The sequence below is a fragment of the Macrobrachium nipponense genome, chromosome 20 (genome assembly GCF_015104395.2).
Source record: "Macrobrachium nipponense isolate FS-2020 chromosome 20, ASM1510439v2, whole genome shotgun sequence".
NCBI lineage: Eukaryota > Metazoa > Arthropoda > Malacostraca > Decapoda > Palaemonidae > Macrobrachium > Macrobrachium nipponense.
Window position 1 is genome coordinate 30,365,732 of NC_061089.1, and position 21,123 is coordinate 30,386,854.

Here is a 21,123-nt window from a genome sequence, read left to right on the forward strand (position 1 = left end):
CGTGTAAAGGGTTGAGACTTTTCAGCTCCATCATGTGAAGCTAAGGGCTGAGACCATTTTCATGGTCATACCTTAAAGGGCTGAGATGTTTGTCCAGTCTCCATCATGTAAAGGGGCAAGAGACGTTTTCAGCTCCATCATGTAAGGGGTTTTGAGATGTTTTCAACTTCCATCATGTAAAGGGCTGAGACGTTTTTCAGTTCCATCATGTAATGGGGTTGGAAGATGGTTTTGCAACTCCATCATGTAAAGGGCTGATACGTTTGCAGTTCTATCATGTAAAAGGTTGAGACGTTTTCAGCCTTCCATCATGGTAAAAGGGTTGAAGACGTTTTTCAGCTCCATCATGGTAAGGGGTTGAGACCGTTTTCACTCCATCATGTAAAGGGCTGAGACGTTTTCCAGTTCTATCAATGTAAAGGGTTTGAGACGTTTTGCAGCTCCATCATGTAAGGAGGTTTTGAGAACGTTTTCAGCTCCATCATGTAAAGGAACTGAGGCGTTTTGTTCAACTCCATCCATGTTAAATGGGCTGAGCATGTTTTTCAACTCCATGCATGGTAAATAGGGCTGAGACGTTTGTTCAGTTCCATCATGTAAGGGTTGGTTAGATGTTTTCAACTCCATAGTAAAGGCTGAAAGGGACCGTTTTCAGTTCCTCATGTAGGGGTTTCGATTTTGTTTTCACTCCTCATGTTAAAAGCTGAGACGTTTCAAGTTCTATCATTGTCAAAAGGTTGGAGACGTTTTTCAGCTCCATCATGTAAAGGGGTTTGAGACCGTTTTTTCAGCTCACATCATGAATAAGGGTTGAGAACTTGTTTTTGCAACTCCATCATTTAAAGGGTTGAGACTTTTTCAATTTTCATCATGGAAAGGGTTGAAGACTTTTTTCAGTTTATCATGTAAGGGTTTGAGACGTTTTCCAGCTCCATCATGTAAAGGGGTTGAGACGTTTTTTTCAAGCTTTCCAAATCCATGTAAAGGCTGAGACGTTTTTCAGTTCCATCAGTAAAGGGTTAGACGTTTTTCAGTCCATCATGTTAAGGGGACTGAAGGGACGAAATTTTCATTCATCTGTTTTTTAAAGACCTGAGACTGTTTTCAGCTCCATCATGTAAAGGGGTTGAGACGTTTTTCAACTCCATCAATGTAAGGGCTGAAGACGTTTTCAAGTTCCTAATCATGTAAAGGGTTGAGACGTTTTCAGCTCCATCATGTAAAGGGTTAAGACGTTTTTCAAAAGCTCCATCATGTAAAGGGACTGAGGCGTTTTTCAACTCATCATGTTTTAAAGGGCTGAAGATTGTTTTCCAACTCATCATGTAAAGGGCGAGACGTTTTTCAGTTCCCTCATGTAAGGGGTTTTGAGATGTTTTTCAAACTCCATCATGTAAAGGGTTGGAGGGACGTTTTGTCAACTACATCATGTAAAAGGGTGGGCTGAGACGTTTTTCAGGTTTCTATCATGTAAAGGGTTGAGGACGTTTTCAGCTCCTCATTGTAAAGGGTTGAGACTTTTTTTCAGCTCCATCATGTAAAAGGGACTTGAGACCGTTTTTCAGTTCCATCATGTAAAGGGTTGAGACGTTTTCCAGCTCCACATGTAAAGGACTGAGACGTTTTCATTTTCCATCATGTAAAGGGATGAGACTTTTCAGCTTTCCATATGTAAGGGCTGATGATGGTTTTTCAGCTTCCATGATTAAAGGGACTGAGACGTTTTCAGCTTCCCATCATGTAAAGGGACGAGACGTTTTCAGCTCCATAATGTAAAGGGCTGTGGATGGTTTTCAAAGGCTCCATCATGTAAAGGACTGAGGACATTTTTCAGGCTCAATCATGGTAAAAGGGACTTGAGGGACGTTTTTGTCAAGCTCCATCATGTAAAGGCTGAGACGTTTTTCAGCTCCATATGTAAAAAAAGGACGGAGGACATTTTTAGGTTCCAAATCATGGGTTAAAGGGCTGAGGACGTTTTCAGTTTTACATCATGTAAAGGGCTGAGACCGTTTCAGCGCTCAATCATGTAAAGGGTTGAGACGTTCAGCTCCATCAGGTAAAGGTCTGAGCACGTTTTCCAGCTCCATCAGGTAAAGGGCTGAAAGGACATTTTCAGCTCCATATGTAAAGGCTGAGGTTTTGACGTTTTCAGTTCCATCCATGTAAAAGTTAAGACGTTTTCAGCTCCATCATTGTTAAAGGGCTGACACGTTTTCAGGCTTCCATTCATGTTTTAAAGGGATGACACGTTTTTCAATTCCATTATGTAAAAGGCTTGAAGGACGTTTTCAGTTCCATCATGTTAAAAGGGCTGAGACGTTTTCAGTTCCATCATGTTTTATAAGGGCTGAGCGTTTTCCAGTTCCATCATGTAAAAGGGGCTGAGAAGTTTTCAGTTCCATCATGTTTTTGAAGGGCTTGAAACCGTTTCAGCTTCCATCATGTAAAAAGGGCTGGAGACGTCTTCAGTCCATTATGTAAAAGGGCTGAACGTTTTCAGTTCCATCATGTGAAGGGCTGAAACGTTTTCAGTTCCATCATGTAAAGGGCTGAGACGTTTTCAATTCCATTATGTAAAGGGTTGAGACGTTTTCAGTTCCATCATGTAAAGGGCTGAGACGTTTTCAGTTCCATTATGTAAAGGGCTGAGACGTTTTCAATTCCATTATGTAAAGGGTTGAGACGTTTTCAGTTCCATCATGTAAAGGGCTGAGACGTTTTTCAGTTCCACATGTAAGGGTGAGACGTTTTCAGCTCCATCATGTAAAGGGCTGAGATTTTCCAAGTTTTCCATCATGTTAAAGGGCCTGAGCCGTTTTCAGCTGGAAATGTGAAATGGGGCTGAGGACGTTTTCCAGCTCCATAGTCATATAACGGGTGAGACGTTTTCAGGGCTCCATCATGTGAAGGGCTTGAGACCGTTTTTTCAGATCCTTTCATTAGAAAGGGCTGAAGACGTTTTCAAAGCTCCAAATCATTGGGTGAAGGGCTTTGGAGGACGTTTTCCAGCTTCCATTTCATATAAAAGGGATGAGGCGTTTTGAGCTCCATCATGTTTTGAAGGGCTGAGACGTTTTTAGCCTTTCCATTCATGTGAAGGGCTGAGACGTTTTCAGCTCCATCATGTAAAGGGCTGAGACGTTTTCAGCTCCATCATGTGAAGGGCTGAGACGTTTTCAGCTCATTTCATATAAAGGGCTGAGACGTTTTCAGCTCCATCATGTGAAGGTTTGAGACGTTTTCAGCTCCATCATGTGAAGGGCTGAGACGTTTTCAGCTCCATCATGTAAGGGCTGAGACGTTTTCAGCTCCATCATGTGAAGGGCTGAGACGTTTTCAGCTCCATCATTTAAAGGGCTGAGACGTTTTCAGCTCCATCATGTAAAGGGTTGAGACGTTTTCAGTTCCATCATGTAAAGGGTTGAGACATTTTCAGTTCCATCACGTAAAGGGTTGAGACGTTTTCAGCCCCATCATGTAAAGGGCTGAGACGTTTTCAGCTCCATCATGTAAAGGGTTGAGACATTTTCAGTTCCATCATGTAAAGGGTTGAGACGTTTTCAGCCCCATCATGTAAAGGGCTGATACGTCAAAGCTCCATCATGTAAAGGGCTGATACGTTTTCAGCTCCATCATGTAAAGGGTTGAGACGTTTTCAGTTCCATCATGTAAAGGGTTGAGACGTTTTTAGCTTCATCGTGTAAAGGGCTGAGACGTTTTCAGCTCCATCATGTAAAGGGCTGAGACGTTTTCAGCTCCATCATGTAAAGGGCTGAGACGTTTTCAGTTCCATCATGTAAAGGGTTGAGACGTTTTCAGCTCCATCATGTAAAGGTCTGAGACGTTTTCAGTTCCATCATGTAAAAGGTTGATACGTATTCAGCTCCATCATGTAAAGGGTTGAGAAGTTTTCAGTTCCATCATGTAAAGGGTTGAGAAGTTTTCAGTTTCATCATCTAAAGGGTTGAGACGTTTTCAGTTCCATCATGTCAAGGGCTGAGACGGTTTTAAAGTACACTAATCGGATGGGCGCTAAACTGAGTGACTCTTCTTGAGCTACGTTAAAGTGTAGTGCCCAACAGAACTGAACTGATACGGTATCATTCATTGTTCCCAAAAACTGTCTCTTTTATTTTTTATTTTCGTGTTTTATCTATTACATTAATCATTTTTTATATATTCGATTTTATACAACTTTTTATATTGTTGATTTTAATTGAATAGGGATACTCTTAAGCATCTCGTTCCTTCTGTTATGTTCGTATCTCATTTGCATTGCTTAGATAAAGACCCCCGATTATGTTATCGAAAATGAAGATAGGCTGAAAAAAATTTGAATTGTTTTCTTGAGGTTAGAAAGTATATTTTCAGTCGCTGTGAAGGCCTCCTATTTATTTAGTCAACATAATGAATAATCGTTGGCTGTCTCTTTAATATTATTGTGTAGATATATTGGTCTATCAGATGGCAATACAGAGTAAGATAAACATATGAAATAATCTATGTCACTGAACTTCCGATAAGTTTTAGTAGGTCGAGAAAACTAATCGATTTTTGTTTTTCAGTATGGCAGAAAGACTAGCACCCGGAGGGGGAGGAGATGGAGGCGGAGGAGGAGGAGGAGGAGGAGGAAGAGGGAGAGCATTCCTGAAGAGGCTGACGTCATCAGATAAGCTGAAAAGGTCTTCCTCCGTGGAAATCCTGACAGGCATCGCAGCCCCAAAGCCCCGCATCGTGTCGACGGCAGGCAATGCCAGCGCACATCAGCTAAATTCCAAAGTGAAGGACCCTACGTCCTCAGCGCCCGCGCCAGTCCATCCTCAAAAGACGCCCGCAGCGAAAAGTGTCGACTCGATACGCGAGGCATTGCCGACGCCCTCGGCGGTGTCGTCTTCCGTCAGCTCTCCTTTAATCAACAGACCGTTGTCGATGCATCCTTCTGCCGAGAGCCTCTCCTCTGTGACGACCAACAGCTCGGGGTATGTCGAATACCCATACGTTAACGGTGCTCCTATCGCCTTGCCCGAGTCGGACAAAATTACCGCGGGTACGAAAACTCCTGCTCAAGAACGTCCATACGATGCTCCAAAAAACCCGTACCCCAAAGTTACCCCGGACGAGAGCGACTCTCCAGTACCTCTCAGAAGAAGCAGCATCATACCGAAACCTGTAGTAGGCGAAGGAGGACACATATTCAAAGTCACCACTGAGCCCCCCGACGCTCTTCGTTCACCTTCACGCGCAGTTCAGAAAAACAAAAGTGCCGAGGCAAATCCTTTATCCAGAAGAAGAACCAGAAAGGAACCAGCTCTTACTCCACCGCCTAAAGGTAAGACCTTTGGAGTTGTGTCATTTTGGAGTCTCATTCACAATATTATTTTTATCTTTCTCTATGATCGTTTGACTCATAAATGTCTATCGATTTATGACGCTGAAATGACAGCGTGAATTTTTTTTTTTAATTCAGCTCTCATCCAGTGAAAATAAAATTCTAACGACTGTTCATGTAATGGATCTGTCTTTGGGAAAAACAATTTGTGTTCAAGAACTGTCCAAGAACTGTTGAATATTTCTGCTTGAATTTTTTTTTTATTAAATGTTGGATGAGTTTACAATAAAATAGTTTGAAACCATTTCCAGTTATTAAAAACAAATTATAATGAACATTATGCTCTTATTTGAGACTATTCAGACACTTACTGTTTACTTAAAAAAAGGCATAGAAACTCTGATCAAGATTTCTTAGTTAAATTGTAGCAAATCGAATTAGTTTATCTATTTTATTTATATAATCGCCACTATGTCTCCTTTCACTAATCCTTTAGTGTTGTTTAGTTTGTATGGCAATTTAATTCAAGGACACTCTGGGGTAGCTGTAAACACTGTTTTTCGAAATCGATGTAGCAATTTGAAATACTATTTTTTCGATATCATAAATTGTGTATCTGGGGAAGGTTGTCCAGCAAGATGCATTAAAGGCTGGGTATAACCCTAGGGTACAACCCTGGAATTAGATTTATTGACAGATTTCAATAAAGAAAATTCATGCAATTGGTGCCAAAAAATGGTTCTGTCCTTGAACTATTAAGTAAGACAGGCTTTTCGGTTGCCTAATCATCCGCCGTATTTAAGCCATTGATGGGTAAAATAACTTTTTTCTCTTACTCTGGGAGTAAGCCTACAAACTACTTTGTTGCTATGTTATTGTTGTTGTGGGGTAGGAAAGGTCTTTGGAAGAGTCTAAAGAGGTCTGAAAAAGGTGTTTCGCATTGAGTTAAAGATATAGGAATTTCAGGATAGGATATTTATTTATTTATTAGAATGGAAATGTAAAAAATAAATTATGTGCCTGTTAAACAATACAGAAAAATTATTTCTAACAAGATATAGCGCATTTAGGCTCTATTTGACCGTAGATTTTAGCACGTTGTAATTTATGTTAAAAATCATGAATATAATGTTTACAACTTATGCATGAGGGGAAGAAAACCTTCCACACGTCCAGCGTAAGCTGGATGTCGGATCACGGCTTGTTAGTCTATAAGAAACGTTCATTTTATTGCACGTTTATTGTAGGTTCAGACTTGTACCAGACGCTTGTGTAAAGGTTTCTTGAAGGGAAAGATAAGATGTTGAAGGTTGCATACTATAATATGTGAATATATGAACCACGGGCACAACTGCGAAATCAGGTGACCATGTTTTCGTTCCTGTCATCTCTGCTTTGACGTATTTTCATCTCCTTTTCGCTGATTTTCCAGGTGATAACGAGGAGCCTATTTGGCAGAGGAGGTTATCACTTCTCTTCGTCCCCCCGAGCGAAAACGACCTGCAGAATGACTCGGTAAGAGAAATCTCCGTTTGTTTTTGATCCTCGTTGCATTTTATTGTGCTTTTCTATTTAAAAAAAATTAGCCGCTGTCACTCACACATATAGTGTATACATAGATTAATTTCCGTATTTTCGCGTGTATATATGTACACGTCCATAAATAATATACATATATATGTGTGTGTGTGTGTATGCATATATGTATTTAAAAACAGTTATTGAAAAAAATGGTTTTGCGGAAGAAAATTTAATATTGTTGCAAAAACTCAAATAGGAAATAAAAATACGTACTAATAATTCAGGGGAAAAAAAACACTGGGCAGAGAATTGAAATCAGAAGCGAAAATGGAACATCAGAAGAACACGGAGGGGTAACTTTAAAATGTACTAGCGAGCAAATACCTGGGAAACGTCGAGGAAATTTGAAAGGAATACACGCTGAGGGTAACAATTTCATTGCATGCCGTTTGAATTTTTTTTCTTCCGCTTTCCTTTATATATATCTAAAGTGACATCCTCAGAAGTCACTTTTAATTTTCGGTAAAAGATAACTATTGAGATCACTTTTTATGTCCGTCCGCTCTCAGATCTTAAAAACTTCTGAGGCTAGAGGGCTGCAAATTTTTATGTTGATCATCTACCCTTCAATCCTCAAACATACCCAATTGCATCCCCTTTAGCCTTAGTAGTTATTATATGATTTATGGTTAAGGTTAGCACATCGAAAGTTTCATTCAGGATTGTGCGCTGTACAGAAAACTCGATTTCTTAGGCGCATTTTTTACTTGTTTGTTAGTATTGTTAGTTCACTAACTGAAACGTGAGTTTTATCCCATATCAATCTGTATGCAGATGAAGAAGCTTTTCACTTACTCAGGTATGGCTTTTTCGCTATTATGCTGTCCGCCTCACCAGTGTTTTTCTGCCTCTCATTCGAGAGACTACGCCCTGAATTTTTTCCGCTTCACGAAGACGTTTATTTCTTTAAATTTCATTTTCATTCATTTATCACCACGGGAATGATCCATTTGGTCCCAGTTCTTGGCCTCTGGCCTAGACCTGTTATTTCATCCCAATCCTTCGGACCAGCCCTACGAGAGCTGATAGTCTGCTTAGTGGTCTGGTTAAACTACTTTAATAATAAAAACTAAGTCGTTACCTCTTATTATTTCGTTGTAAGCTTATTAGGTTTTCGATGTTGGTCTCATGATGCACATATCTTGATGCATAATGAAATAATATGATTTTGCTGCAATGTATGAAATCATTCTTAAGAAATAAATTGTTTTTAGGGCGCATGATATAACTTAGACTTGGGACGAGACATATCTCTATCTCAGTTTATGTCCTTCAATATTCTATAGTGCGTGGTCAAGGGTGTATTTAATTATATAATTATTATTATTAATTGCAATTTAGTTATAATTATATATCTTGCGACGTTTCGTCTGGTTCTCTAGACATCCTCTTGGCGAATTGTGAGGGACTTTGGTAGGTGATGTAGTCCATCTTCCTTATAATCAAGAAGTTCAGCAAGGGGTCTTCAGCGAATCAAATTTATGTTGGCTGCGCGTGCTTTCCCGATTGTCCGTGTATTTTTGCTGACGATCAATAGGTCGTCCGGACTTACATAGTATACACAGACATACCTTGCACATATGGTATGTTAAACCAATAAATAAAGTCAGAGGCATAAAACCTACGGGTTGAAAGCTCGACCTTTGGCTTGTAACGATTTGCAAGTGTCTGATAAAAACATCAAATCGTACTTACGGGCGCATTTCTGGAGATCAAGAAAATTTAACCGTAACCCTCAAATATTTGAGGAAAATACTCTGCCATTTTTCGTACAGTATGAGTAGCAGGCCCAGGGTTTAGCTCAATGTCTCCGGAAAGAATTAAAATTAAGAGTATAATGTTAGAAGCAAAGCTAATGAATATACTGAATGAATAGACTGATAACACCAGCAATATAGTCAAAATCACATGAACAATAAACAATAATAATAATAAAATCAATAACAACAACCTAAATTTCATAAATTCGGAAATCAAATTTAAGGTATCGAGGCTTTACTTCTGAATAAACTGTAACCTGTCTAGAGTAAGATTGATTTGGATTCCGTCCCAAGTTTTTCACCACCACTTTTTTCACTCTAAACGATACAGCAGAAATTCTTGGCTACCGATTACAAAGACCGAGACTGAAGAGCATTCTCTGCTTTTTAAAGAAAATAATCGGAATGGAAAATGTCACGAGGACGATTACGCTGTTTGTTGATGCGGCTTCATTTCTCTGTGGACAAACACGAAGAAGGAAAACACGAACAAGCAGATGACCGAATACTCTACAGACCTCAATACTCACGAAAAAGATGCGGTGGCCGCTTATAGCACTGGATGAGGATGATCGCGGGGCCCTCATTAAGAAGATGACCCCATTCCACATCTCGGTGAGAGGAAATAACAGGTTAGGAACCAGCAAAATTAATGAGTGGGGACTTCATACGCACCGTGGCTGCTTATGACGTAGTATGTCTTTTTTTTAATTGATGTTTAATAGCACGGAAAAACGGTTCATGGCGCTGAATATACCCGCTGCGTACAAGTTCGTGAACGTCACAAAAAAGTCATGAAGGCAAATATGAAAGCTCAGAAAGATAAATAACTCCTAATTATCGAGATATTGCCTTTATTCTTAAATGCAAAAGAAGCAATTTCCCTTGATTATTTAGGAGATTTGCTTCTTGTTGAAAAAAAAGTAGGAAACCATTTGTGTCTTTGGTGATTGACCATCTGGTGCCAGATCAAAAGGTCCTCATGGACTGAATTACCATACATTAAATGAAATGACTTTAATTGCTGATTTGATTTTAATTGCTGTTTCAAGTTCTACCCACTGACCTACAGTACTTAATTATATGTTACAGGCAGATAGCGAAACCAGGCATTTCACGAACTGCCTCAAATTTCAGGCAGATAGCGAAATGCACTTAGGGATATTTGATTACCCAGGGGCTAGTACTAAACACGACAAAATACATTTAACCCTGCAGGGGCTAGTACTTAACACGGCGAAATACATTTGACCCCCAGGGGCTAGTACTTAACACAGCGAAATACATTTGACCCCCCCCCCTCCGCCCCCAAGGGTCTAGTAGTTAACACGGCGAAGTACATTTGACCCCCAGGGGCTAGTACTGAACACGGCTAAACATTGACTCACCTACACTGTTTCACCATGTTTAGTACTAGCCATATAGGGGGATCAAATCTTCCCAAGTACGTTTTGCTATCTGCCTGAAATTTCATGCAGTTCGCGAATTGCCATGGTTTCGCTATCAGTCTGTAACATGTATGTGTGTGTGTGAGCGCGCGCACGTTTTTGCAGCGAAATACGTCGAAATTCGCCAAAATGCCGCTGTCCTAGACGAGGAATTCTCTTTGGTAAAATCGAATTGGGCAGCACTTGTTTACACATCCACTTCCGTTACAATTGAAGACGAAGCTTCAGCCTATGACTTCTGGTGGAGGTATTGCACGAAAACGACACAAATAGAACCTGACTGAAAATTCACAGACAAGTTGCTTGCAGTTTCCATTATGCTAAAAAATCACAGGAGATCCATGTGATACTAGCATAAGCGAGTACCAGACAAAATAACTGATATATTGGTATCATGCGCTCTCCCGTTCATTGGCGTATCTTCTGGGTACAAATGAGACACCGTTTAGGAGAATGGTAAAATAAGAGCAAGAACCACATGATGGCTTATTTCCAAGGGTAATAAAGGAAGAGTTAATCTGGGATAATCCGGTCACAGACTGAAAAAAGTACTTGATTCTAAGAAATTTGGACAGGGTAACCATGTAAAATACGAACTGCATAAAACTGAATGCTAATTTATTTGGTAATACTGACAGGCAAATTTTCGAATTATGAAAACATCAAGATTAAACAATCCAACACTCCAGTTTGAGACACTACCGGTGTTTGACGTGATAAAACCAGATTCGGTGATATTCCTTGCAACTATGTCGTTGCACAAAACTGTGGAGCTTGCTTCACCCCAGTTAATAGGATGATCTGAATCTCTCTCGCATGTGTTCAGACTATGCATACGATATCTGGCCACTTCTTACAGAATATTGATTGAGGTGGCGTAATTCGTTAGGCAAGTGGTTTTCCATTTTGTCCATAGTATTTTTTGGCACAGCTTTTGCAGCTGTTTTGATAGATGCAGTCATGCAAATCACTAGGAGAATTTTATTTTACCAGATCCTCAACATAAAAATGACTGAAAACAACATTTAGGCCGAAAAGCTTCGAAACCCAATGAATATCTGAAAACTTTTCAATACACGGCCACTTTTAAATGTTGTTCCAGTTAAATTCGGGTTTGTTGTTTGTTAGATAAAATGTTTCCCTATCTCTTTTCCATGCCACATCTACGAATGTCCTGAAATCTGAATATACACGTACACTATATAGACAAAGATATATACATATTTATTTAATTATATTATATTGTATTGTATATGTATATAAGTTAATACTGAATTCACTTGAGCTTTGGAATACCTCACACCCATATATTCATATGCAAATCACTTTGTCACAGGGAACCCGACACACACTGAGCTATCAAGCGTGTCTTGACATAACTTTACATATCAATGAAAGTGTATGCGCAACCCACATTCATGCATAAAAAGGTAAAGTAGATGTAAATTGCTTTTGAACCAGATTTGAACCCGGGATTATTGACCCTCAGACATTCAATAATTTATTGTCGTTATTATGCAGATTACTCACCGTACCTGCGAGGAATGAGTTGTCAGCGAAAATGCTTCTTTTTTAGTGTTTCTTTCAAAGGAAAATAATAATAATAATAATAATAATAATATGATAAAAGCCATAAACACATGGGCAGTGCCAGTAATCAGATACAGCGCAGGAATAGTGGAATGGACGAAGGCAGAACTCCGCAGCATAGATCAGAAAACCAGGAAACATATGACAATACACAAAGCACTACACCCAAGAGCAAATACGGACAGACTATACATAACACGAAAGGAAGGTGGGAGAGGACTACTAAGTATAGAGGACTGCGTCAACACCGAGAACAGAGCACTGGGGCAATATCTGAAAACCAGTGAAGACGAGTGGCTAAAGAGTGCATGGGAAGAAGGACTAATAAAAGTAGACGAAGACCCAGAAATATACAGAGACAGGAGAATGACAAACAGAACAGAGGACTGGCACAACAAACCAATGCACGGACAATACATGAGACAGACTAAAGAACTAGCCAGCGATGACACATGGCAATGGCTACAGAGGGGAGAGCTAAAGAAGGAAACTGAAGGAATGATAACAGCGGCACAAGATCAGGCCCTAAGAACCAGATATGTTCAAAGAACGATAGATGGAAATAACATCTCTCCCATATGTAGGAAGTGCAATACGAAAAATGAAACCATAAACCACATAGCAAGCGAATGCCCGGCACTTGCACAGAATCAGTACAAAAAGAGGCATGATTCAGTGGCAAAAGCCCTCCACTGGAGCCTGTGCAAGAAACATCAGCTACCTTGCAGTAATAAGTGGTACGAGCACCAACCTGAGGGAGTGATAGAAAACGATCAGGCAAAGATCCTCTGGGACTATGGTATCAGGACGGATAGGGTGATACGTGCAAACAAACCAGACGTGACGTTGATTGACAAAGTCAAGAAGAAAGTATCACTCATTGATGTCGTAATACCATGGGACACCAGAGTTGAAGAGAAAGAGAGGGAAAAAATGGATAAGTATCAAGATCTGAAAATAGAAATAAGAAGGATATGGGATATGCCAGTGAAAATCGCACCCATAATCATAGGAGCACTAGGCACGATCCCAAGATCACTGAAAAGGAATCTAGAAAAACTAGAGGCTGAAGTAGCTCCGGGCCTCATGCAGAAGAGTGTGATCCCAGAAACGGCACACATAGTAAGAAAAGTGATGGACTCCTAAGGAGCAGGATGCAACCCGGAACCCCACACTATAAATACCACCCAGTCGAATTGGAGGACTGTGATAGAGCACAATAATAATAATAATAATAATAATCACGAACTGACTTAAATAAAAGTTTTAAGTTTTCGTCGATTGAAACACTTATAACAGAGTAAGTGGATAATAATAATAATAATAATAATAATAATAATAATAATAATAATAATAATAATAATAATCACGAACTGACTTAAAAGTTTTAAGTTTTCGTCGATTGAAACAGAGTAAGTGAATGATAATAATAATAATAATAATAATAATAATAATAATTAATAATAATAATAATAATAATAATAATAATAATAATAATAATAATATTGATCACGAACTGACTCAAGAGTTTTGAGTTTACGTCGATTGAAATACTTATAACAGAGCAAGTGAATAATAATAATAATAATAATAATAATAATAATAATAATAATAATAATAATAATAATAATATTGATCACGAACTGACTTAAGAGTTTTAAGTTTTCGTCGATTGAAATATTTATAACAGAGCAAGTAAATAATAATAATAATAATAATAATAATAATAATAATAATAATAATAATAATAATAATAATAATAATAATAATTAATAATAATAATAATAATAATAATAATAATAATTGAAAAAGAAACCCACAAAATCACTTTGTAACTTGTTTACTTCTAAGTATTTACATTTAGTTTTACTACACACTCGAGTACTACTTTCAGGCCCTATCTGTGGCCCATTTTCAAGAGATGTATGGGATGTTAGCCTGGGTCAAGGCCCAGCAGTCTTCTGGAACTTCTTCTCGTTGAGCTGTCATTTATGTGATGGATGTTCTGGTTTCCTTGAGAGTTGCCAATCCCCTCTTGTCGCTCTGATATCCTGAGCTGGTCACCAAAAGTCTGTTGGGCAGGAAACCTAATCTCCAGGTCAGCAGGATCAATCTTAGCTTCTTTTAATATCAAAGCTCACCTTATGGGATCTTCTGAGGTAAAACCTTTGTTTCCTTTTATTACATCTCTCTGATGAGGGCACCTTCTACTACCCTCCTGTGAATAATTTTGTTGCTTTTGTATATAAGCCTACTGTTTCTTTTTCAATCTTCAGAAGAAATCTGAAAGAAGTTTTTGTTTGGTTCAATAATAATAATAATAATAATAATCACGACCTGACTTAAAAGTTTTAAGTTTTCGTCGATTGAAATACTTATAGATGAGCAAGTGAATAATAATAATAAGATAATAATAATAATAATAAATAATAATAATAATAATAAATGTGGTAAAGGCCATAAACACATGGGCAGTGCCAGTAATCAGATACAGCGCAGGAATAGTGGAATGGACGAAGGCAGAACTCCGCAGCATAGATCAGAAAACCAGGAAACATATGACAATACACAAAGCACTACACCCAAGAGCAAATACGGACAGACTATACATAACACGAAAGGAAGGTGGGAGAGGACTACTAAGTATAGAGGACTGCGTCAACATCGAGAACAGAGCACCGGGGCAATATCTGAAAACCAGTGAAGACGAGTGGCTAAAGAGTGCATGGGAAGAAGGACTAATAAAAATAGACGAAGACCCAGAAATATACAGAGACAGGAGAATGACAAACAGAACAGAGGACTGGCACAACAAACCAATGCACGGACAATACATGAGACAGACTAAAGAACTAGCCAGCGATGACACATGGCAATGGCTACAGAGGGGAGAGCTAAAGAAGGAAACTGAAGGAATGATAACAGCGGCACAAGATCAGGCCCTAAGAACCAGATATGTTCAAAGAACGATAGACGGAAATAACATCTCTCCCACATGTAGGAAGTTCAATACGAAAAATGAAACCATAAACCACATAGCAAGCGAATGTCCGGCACTTGCACAGAACCAGTACAAAAAGAGGCATGACTCAGTGGCAAAGGCCCTCCACTGGAGCCTGTGCAAGAAACATCAACTACCTTGCAGTAATAAGTGGTACTAGTACCAACCTGAGGGAGTGATAGAAAACGATCAGGCAAAGATCCTCTGGGACTATGGTATCAGAACAGATAGGGTGATACGTGGAAATAGACCAGACATGACGTTGATTGACAAAGTCAAGAAGAAAGTATCACTCATTGATGTCGCAATACCATGGGACACCAGAGTTGAAGATAAAGAGAGGGAAAAAATGGATAAGTATCAAGATCTGAAAATAGAAATAAGAAGGATATGGGATATGCCAGTGGAAATCGTACCCATAACCATAGGAGCACTAGGCACGATCCCAAGATTCCTGAAAAGGAATCTAGAAAAACTAGTGGCTGAAGTAGCTCCAGGACTCATGCAGAAGAGTGTGATCCTAGAAACGGCGCACATAGTAAGAAAAGTGATGGACTCCTAAAGGAGGCAGGATGCAACCCGGAACCCCACACTGTAAATACCACCCAGTCGAATTCTATAGAGGACTGTGATAGAGCAAAAAAAAAAAAAAATAATAATAATAATAATAATCACGAACTGACTTAAAAGTTTTAAGTTTTCGTCGATTGAAATATTTATAACAGAGCAAGTGAATAATAATAATAATAATAATAATAATAATAATAATAATAATAATAATAATAATAATAATAATCACGAACTGACTTAAAAGTTTTGTTTTCGTCGATTGAAATACTTATAAATGAGCAAGTGAATAATAATAATAATAATAATAATAATAATAATAATAATAATAATAATAATAATACTGTTAAAAAGGATGGCAGAATTAAGCGAGTTGATTTTATATGTTGTTTTTTTTATTTTCCTTACAATTCGCTTCTCAGGCTCAGCGATGTTTCTGAGTAACTGGCCTATATTCATATTGGGAATTTTCAAAAAGTTGTAAATGCTGAAGGTAAAGCAAAAGTTGTAAATGATGAAGGTAAAGCATTTACAAATTATTGAAAATTCCCAATATGAATACTGGCCAGTTACTCAGAAACATCGCTGAGCCTGAGAAGCGAATTGTAAGGAAAATAGAAAAAACAATATATAAAATCAACTCGCTTAATTCTGCCATCCTTTTAACAGTATTTGCCTAAAAGAGGGTCTTCTACCAAAATAATCATAATAATAATAATAATAATAATAATAATAATAATAATAATAATATCACGAACTTACTTAAAAGTTTCAAGTTTTCGGCGATTGAAATACTTATAACAGAGCAAGTGAACGCACGTATAGTAAAACACTGATGAAAATAAGGAACAAAGGGAACCACTCTATGCAAGTAGATAAATATAAACATAATTGTAATTTTCTCCAATCTACCATTAAAATGACAGACAGACAGACAGACAGACAGACAGACAGACAGACAGACAGACAGACAGACAGACAGACAGACAGACAGACAGACAGACAGACAGACAGACAGACAGACAGACAAATAGGTTACTGGGACGAATCTTGGGATGGGTACCCCCAATTAATTTCATCATTGGTTAATTGCTCCTGCTAATTCGCATGCTGGAATCTGATTCCGTTTCATTGAAATGTCAAAAGTTGAAGTGAATCAGTTAAGGCGGATATAAATATGGGAAAATTCTCTCTCTCTCTCTCTCTCTCTCTCTCTCTCTCTCTCTCTCTCTCTCTCTCTCTCTCTCTCTCTCTCTCTCTCTGACCAAATTTTGTACGTATTGTATTTCTCTATCTTTGATATTCATCTATCATGTATTCCCTGGCTAAAATTTGCATTACATTTCTCGCTCTGTCTGCAATGCACCTAATTGCAAAAACATGAGAGCATATTCAACATATTCACAGAATATTACACTCATCGAGACATCCGGCAAGAACTGGCTCCATAATTCACCTTTGGCTAAACACCTCTCGCTTTGATTAGTGTTCAGTGAACGTGGCACCTGCTGACCTCTTAGGTGTTACCTTCATAGTCTACTACAAACCATCAGTAAATGAACAGACTTTCGACTTCTGAATTCAACAAGAAAGCGGGTAAATCCACCAATCATTGTCACAATTTTGCTTTAAATTAACACTGTAGTACTTAAGTCCTTTGGTTGAAATTGGAGTCAGACTTGACCAGACTAACTCCGCTAGTTGAGAAAATAAGGTCATTTTTCATACGTAAGCCTAAATCATGCTCTCTCATCTAGTTGCTTGTGTAGCTATCTTCAACCAACCCAGCCGGAAATGGCTAGGGTTGCCCGCCGTATACCCATGTGACATTTGCTTGGACTGGAATCCTACATTTGCTTGGACTGGGATCCTACATTTGCTTGGACTGGAATCCTACATTTGCTTGGACTGGAATTCTACATTTGCTTGGACTGGGACCCTACATTTGCTTGGACTGGTATCCTAAGGAGAGTGATATGTCGGTGGAGGAGAAAAGCGACTTGGGAAAAAATGCAGTTTGATATTACTCAAGACTTATCTGTCTTCCGTTTTCACTCGTCTCTTTCCAACACTTCGGATATCCTATGTTTTAGCCCAGAGCTAGAAGCTACTACAGTTCTTCCATGGACCGTCTTGATCGTTTATGTAGTCACTCGGTATCATTTACTAATCAGTTCATATATAGGTTAAATTTGGAAATAATTGGTTGAAATTCTATATTTAACTCGTTCATTCAAAGAAAATAAAAACGAAAAAGAAATGTGCATATCCAAACGAAAACGACGAGAACAGCGGAAACGCTGGATAACATGAGAGGAGTTTAAATGTCGTCGTACATGTGAAGTGGTGAAGGACAGATCATGATAAGTGAATTTAAAAACACGGGGACTAATTCTTTGTTGATACTGAACAAAGACGGGAGTAGCCTTACGAAAGAGATCTCATATATTGAACACGCAAGACCAGTGGATTGCCACACTGTTTCTCCTTAAAAATATGTCTAAAAAATATCGGGAATATAGAAAGAACAGAATGTTGCTGAAAAAGAGGCGGGTAAGATAATACTAAAAGAGCAAAATGTCGGTATGAAATGTGCGCGACAGAATCGTAAAAATGCAACGCCTTCATCTAACGCGCAGAGGTTGAGGTCTGTTGTACGGAATGGGCCATATTTGTCGTGATGGGTGTAGACAGATTTATATAAATGTGTCCCAAAAAGACTACCCACGCTAATACAATAACGTAACGGTCTTGTCGGTCTGTCTAAAGTGATGTTGAAAGTATAAACCACAAGTAATATGATAATTGGAGTATATTTTGAGATGTTTAACCTGAGGTAAATAGAGTGTAGTGTACGAAGCAGAAATGTTGGTCTTTAATTCATACTAATCCGCAAAAAAGTCGAGTTTAGAAGACAGTTTCCGAATCGTGTGAAATTAATCTAATTATGCCTTAAATACCGTAATTATTTACTGTAAGTTTGTTAACAAAAACTATTGGAATGCTTCTCGATCAATGAAGATTCATCCAGATAAACAATTTGCAACTTGATAAATGTTTGGTAGGTAATCCACGGACTTCTTTCTGTTGATGGTAGTGGTGTGTGTGTGTGTGTGTGTGTGTGTAGACTGTTTTCTTAAAAGGCGAAAAGTTTTAGGATCATTCCTAGATAGTTACCCACAAGGGTTTTAACCCGGTATGTATCCACCTTTGCGACGTGTTTAGTTCAAGCCCGTTGGGGATTCCCGTAAAAACATAAACAAAAGGCTGTAAATATCATAAGATAATTAAGAACCGCCACGAAATAAACATTACTCCTAGATAACGACTCCGAACTTCGTTGGGGTCACTATCTATGAAAGATCCAAGTTTTAAATCGGTTAAAAATGAATTAGAAGAGGAATTTTTAAATTGTCATCAAGAGAACGCAAAAGTTACTGTATCGTCTCTATAGCATCGTGCTTCATCAGGAGAAATTTCATCCCTAGAACCTTCTGAACAATATGAAAATAATGATTGACTAATACTGAAAAATTTAGGAACGCTGGCACATCTACCATCTTGTTCATGACATAACTGAGCTTCAAGGAAGGTGCCTCGAAAACTAGCCCAGGCATTGGGTGACCGGAACAGACCTTGACGATGCTTCCAACACATGTTTTAGGTATTTGGTGACTTTAGAGGGTAAAGCCTTCATTAATATAACTGATAACGAGTATTTTCTGTTGCCTGCATATGTTGTCACGAATTTCAAGAATAAGTAAGCGCACAGCACGCTTCAAGTCTTTGTGACAGGCAGGCATTGAGATTCCAATCATTGGCTACGGCTACTCGTGCGTGTCTGTAGGTTCTTTGCTCAGCGGTAGTGTGGTTTTCGACGATAATTCTTGGTTATGGAACTGTTTTAACCTTGGCCGGTAGGTACAGCAGTTAAACAAGTTCAGTAACGCTCTCTCTCTCTCTCTCTCTCTCTCTCTCTCTCTCTCTCTCTCTCTCTCTCTCTCTCTCGCAAGTTAGCACGTATTTTACGATAGTCGGGCGCAAATTGGCTCTCTCTCTCTCTCTCTCTCTCTCTCTCTCTCTCTCTCTCTCTCTCTCTCTCTCTGCAAGTTAGCACGTTTTTTACGATAGTCGGGCGCAAATTGGTGACCATTCACTTCCGTAATCCGTATATTATTTATAGTTATACATAGTAACCAAATGGTTTTTCCTTTGCGACCTCGCTTAACTTCGCACGTTTGTGTGTGTGATGGTTTTCAGGTATGTGTTGAGTTCGGTGATTTTTTTTTCTATTATATTTTATTTCCTGACCTCTGCGTTTAATAAAGTATTTTCTGGCATCATTGTTAACTTAAAATTATCAAGGTTTTCCAACGATTTCAAGTGTTTTCTCTAGGTATTTTCTCCGTACGTTTTATAGAGCATGGGATAAAAAATAGAATAGAAAACGGTAAGAAAATTAGGAACAGAAAATGGGAATGTGCCAAGATTTATGGACCCCCTTCCCTCTCCAAGGAACCCCTAGCAACCAAGCCAACCGCCCCATCCCCGCGAAAGAGAACAAGAAAAAGATGAAAAGTTGTAAGCTTAACGTGCGAATGTTACTTGCTTATTTCTTAGATAAGAGTATTTGCTTCAATTAATTTTTGCTTCTTGAGTGAACAGAGTTTACTAAGTAATGTCTTATATCAATTGCAAAATGTATCGTCTTATCCGAGCTTTTACTTTGGACTTTTATTAATGCCCTTTTATATGCCTGCCTTACCTGCTTCTATTTTAGTATCTTAAAATCGTCATTCTATTTTTTCTTCTACTAAGATATGACTTCCCTGTCTAAATCTACTTCAGAATTTAAAAACTATCGTTTGACAGTTTCATTTCTAAATGTGTTTTAAAAGTTTTCGTTTTATCTCATGTATTTTGAAAGAAGTATTTTAAAAGTTCCATTTCTCCATCTACTTTTGTTTTTAATTTTTAAGTATTTCTGTCTGCTGTACCTTTTACCGAAGAAAATTCGGAGCATTTTTTTCTTGTTTATTTTCTTCTGTCGAAGATTCTTCTGTTTTGGGGTTGTTCTAGAAATTGTTTTGTTGTAAATGCATTTTGCAAAGACCTTGTTGCTTGTATTCCCATAAAAATTATCAAGAATTATGGCAAAAGCAAGGATGAGGTAATGGATAATTAAGTTCATGGAATATCATAGATGTATAAGAATCAAGAATAAATAAGGTTAAACCGAAAATTGAATCTTTAAAGCTGACAGATCCAAACACGAAGCCAGTCATTCATTGCAATTTTTCGGTGAAGACAATGTCCAGCTGGATGCAAATGCAAATACGAACACTGAGGGATCGATCACATGCATTTCTTCAGGAAGGTTTCTCTTTATGCTTGTGACTCTGTCATTTATAAAGGAAGCGAGAAGTCTTGCCTAGCAGACTCCCATTATTATTATTATTATTATTATTATTATTATTATTATTATTATTATTATTATTATTATTATTATTATTATTATTATTATTATTATATTATTATTATTATTATTATTATTATTATTTCAGTAGACGAAACCTATTTACATGGAACAAGCACACATGGGCCATTGACTTGAAATTCAAGCTTCTAAAGAATGCTGGTTTCAAGTTCACACTGCAGCAGTAACTGATCATGATACAGAGCCAGTAATTTTTTCATCGCCTTTGGGGAGACGCGATCCCGCGACATCTGAGCAGGCTTCCATAATATTAAACAAACAAACAAAAAGAAGTCAAACAAAGTGAATCGAATGAAGGCATAGTAAACTGCAGCTGAAAATATAAACACACGTAACGTAAATGAACT

General features: G+C 38.2%; 1 protein-coding gene across 6 annotated transcripts in view; it reads left to right on the plus strand.

Moving 5' to 3' along the window:
* Positions 1-21,123, plus strand: part of LOC135224389 (uncharacterized) — a 145,863-nt gene that overhangs the window by 79,404 nt on the left and 45,336 nt on the right. For all 6 annotated transcript variants that reach the window (XM_064263395.1, XM_064263356.1, XM_064263384.1 and 3 more), the window contains exons 3-4: positions 4,569-5,332; positions 6,765-6,847. In XM_064263395.1, the coding sequence (XP_064119465.1) occupies positions 4,570-5,332; positions 6,765-6,847 (846 nt within the window). In that variant the 5' untranslated portion in view covers position 4,569. The remainder of the gene's footprint in view (positions 1-4,568; positions 5,333-6,764; positions 6,848-21,123) is intronic.